This window comes from Vigna unguiculata, chromosome 3 (assembly GCF_004118075.2).
Source record: "Vigna unguiculata cultivar IT97K-499-35 chromosome 3, ASM411807v1, whole genome shotgun sequence".
Taxonomy (NCBI): domain Eukaryota; kingdom Viridiplantae; phylum Streptophyta; class Magnoliopsida; order Fabales; family Fabaceae; genus Vigna; species Vigna unguiculata.
Genome location: NC_040281.1, coordinates 27,634,629 through 27,637,711, shown reverse-complemented (window position 1 = coordinate 27,637,711; position 3,083 = coordinate 27,634,629). Strand labels below are relative to the sequence as shown.

General features: G+C 33.6%; 1 protein-coding gene across 1 annotated transcript; it reads right to left on the bottom strand.

Moving 5' to 3' along the window:
- Positions 1 to 301: 301 nt before the first annotated feature.
- LOC114176771 (sulfiredoxin, chloroplastic/mitochondrial) lies at positions 302 to 2,580 on the bottom strand. Its single transcript, XM_028061928.1, has 5 exons — positions 2,233 to 2,580; positions 1,973 to 2,142; positions 910 to 943; positions 663 to 756; positions 302 to 578 (listed from the first exon to the last, which is right to left on the bottom strand). Exons 1-5 carry the CDS (start codon positions 2,303 to 2,305, stop codon positions 563 to 565), a joined length of 387 nt encoding a protein of 128 aa, XP_027917729.1. The 5' UTR covers positions 2,306 to 2,580; the 3' UTR covers positions 302 to 562.
- Positions 2,581 to 3,083: the final 503 nt, after the last annotated feature.

The window sequence follows — 3,083 nt, the reverse complement described above, 5'->3', positions numbered from 1 at the left end:
TAACTCGAAAGATTCATCTAAGGATGAAGCTTGTAATCCATAGTATTGCTATAGTGAAAGTTTAACTGACCTGCGAGTTCCTTCACTTTTACCTTCATTAGAGAGGGTTTCCCATTCTTAAAAATTTTAAGCATTGTTGTTCTCGGCATTTTGTTTTCCCTCCTTGATTTTTTCTTCTTAATAATTGATCATAAAAGTTCAGACCTCGAGACATTCACATTATCGAAACAAGTTTAGCTAAATATGTTATTTTTAAGTAAGGCAACAGATTTTGGTGTTGTTTTTTGATGCAAGAGAAGGGTAGCAGATAATAACGCTTGATGTTGTTTATTGTTCCTAACTTTGTTATCCTTTTCTGGGTGTGACCAGAAGAATAGTGCTTTCCTACAAAGAACTTGAGGAAGCAATAACAGATGCAACATAACAGAGTTAAGAGAAATCATATATAAAATTTGCAATGTCCACAGGAATCACAATGCCATGAGAAAAAGAACACTTCTGTGTTGTGTCCTGTCATTGCTAATCATCATGTACCAACTTTGAACAATAAGATGATCACAGCTTAGCGCAGATGGTGCCTGCACAATTCAAAACGAAAACCAATACACTGAGATGATGAATCTGAGTCACATAAACTTTAGAAACGAGTTTACCAAACCTACCTTAGAGTCTCTTTTGTACCACGGCGTATTTTGCAACGGATGGTGGGGAGTCCAAGGCGCTGGTGAGCCTCATAGCGATGACAACCAGAGAAACCTACAAACCAAAGTTTTCACTGTGAGAAGGCATGGACGGATCTTCATAACATATTGATTTTGATGTTGGTGGAATCTTATAATTTTAACTGTGAGCAGCACCACCAGGTAATCAAATTATAAGATTCCACAGACAATCCAGAAAAGAACATACCGTAATAGACTCCATCAACCTCCAGGACATCAATCTGCATCACTTAAAAGAAACTTGAATCAACAGTTCAGCAATATATTTTCATGAACCAGACATTTATTTAATAATAATGGTATTGTAGTCGGTACAGGCCTGCCATCTGTAACTGGTGTTAATTTTTGGTTACTTTCATCAGTTTCTTCAGAATAATTGTACTAAAATTCAACCAAGCTTTGATAACAACTATTCACAATTCCACTCAAAATAAATGTTAAGGGATGCATTCTGTCTTATTGTCCTCTATAAATTGAATGTATGCTTAATATGGTTGTCTGAAGCCAAACAAGGAGATATTTTTATTTTCTAGTGAAAGTCATGATCTGGTGAAAGTTCTATTAAACAAAGTAGATGCCTAATGTATCAAGTAATCATCATAAATGGCCAATCTGAAAAGAAAATACAAGAAGTGGAGTATACATGTTTTAGGATTGTTGTCTCAACTAATCCTCAGTCACAAGTACACAATATAAAAGAAAATGGTTGTAACAATGAATCTTTGCATCCATTGATCAACTCCTAAAAGAAATCTGACTCTGAAAGAGAGGACCTTGATAACTCCTAAAGGTTCTATCTATGGCTAACACACATAAGGGTGGCCCTGTTAAGTTGAGATACTACAAAGAAAGACACATCTCGAAATCTCCTTCAGCGAAACATGAAACTCTTACCTCTTAATGAAAGTAAAAAAAAGGAAAACGGGAAAAATCTTTCTTGATGCAAAGATACTGCTATTCCAAATTTCACTGAAAAATTGTTGCAACAAATCCATAAAAATCGTTTTAGGATACCCTCTGAATAGACAAAGCTTGATGACCAAAGAAAGATGCAATTTAAGCACATAAATCCAATTGTACATCCAATAGATCCTCAAAAAACGTATAAAAGCCAACACCCCTAACTTCACTTTCCCATAAACCTGTTAGGTTTATAGAGACATACCCAATATAGCAGAAACAGTACATAAACTCCCAAAGCAATGGCAAAGATTTTAAACATGAATCAGCATAAGGGAGAAAGTAGTTACTGGCACTTGAAGACCAATTTCCTTGATACTATCCATTAATTCCTGAACTTTGTTTGGATCATTTGCTCTGGTCCTCATCAAAGGCCTTCTAATCTTATCTATAGGAATTTCCAATATCACAGGACCTCCACCCCCACCACTACTGCTTCCAGAACCACCAGGTGGAGCACCTAAACAATTCAATAAACCATATGAAAATGAAACAAAGAGAATAAAAACGCAATTTCAATTGACAGAAAGAAATAGAGAGAGTATTGCACCGTTGGGGTTGGACGAAGCAAACGTGGCGAAACTCCTTAAAGTATTTGGAACCCGCAAAACAAAATTTGCCATTTTTCTTCTTCTTACCAAGTTTATTTCATTTTTTCTCTTACGGTTCTAAATATATAGTAAAAATGGTGGGAACAGGAGAACATGTTGATGGCTATCACAACTCAAGCATGGCCCACCAAAATTCAACGACCAAGATTGTTCTTTTGAAGTTATATAGAAGACCCTTCAACACAGAATTCGCTCCACAAATTGGTGCGAGGTTTTTCCTTAAAATTTGATTCAACACAATTTTCAACTTCTCAGGGAACCATGGCAGCGATACCTTCTTTCTCATGGACTTGTGCAACACAGGCCATTCTGGATTGGCATTAACCTTTCTCATTATTCAAAATGCTCATATAATTTTGGTTAAAATATAGACGTTTTCTTTTCTTTAAAAATCTCAATTAGTTGTTAAGATTTTTTTTAATCTTAATTAGATCCATATATTTTAAAATGTGTAGCAATTAAGTTTATTCTATTAGTATGATGTTAAGGATGTGTTATATGTTAGCTTCTATTTTTTAAAATTTTTTTAAAATTTTCTTATTTTTCTTTTGAAAATTATTCATGTCACATGTCATGTTATTAATATTGTGTCACATGTCAAGTCAGTAGGTTGACGTGTCAAGTATTGTCTGAATCTCAATTTAGTCCATATATTTGTTATTTGATTACATTTCAGTATATTTTTTAAAAAATTTTAAATATATTTATTTTAACTTTTTATAAAATTGTTTTAAAATTTTATATTTAAATTTATAAAATTGTTATTTTTAAACCAACTCTAACATTTGTA

Excerpts from the sequence above, each read along its gene's own strand:
- LOC114176771 (XM_028061928.1), bottom strand. The coding sequence starts at position 2,305 with ATGGCAAATTTTGTTTTGCGGGTTCCAAATACTTTAAGGAGTTTCGCC. Across the intron at positions 944-1,972 it reads AAATTGGTCTTCAAGTGCCA|ATTGATGTCCTGGAGGTTGA; the intron begins GTAACTACTTTC and ends TAAGTGATGCAG. Across the intron at positions 757-909 it reads GGTTGATGGAGTCTATTACG|GTTTCTCTGGTTGTCATCGC; the intron begins GTATGTTCTTTT and ends TTTGGTTTGTAG.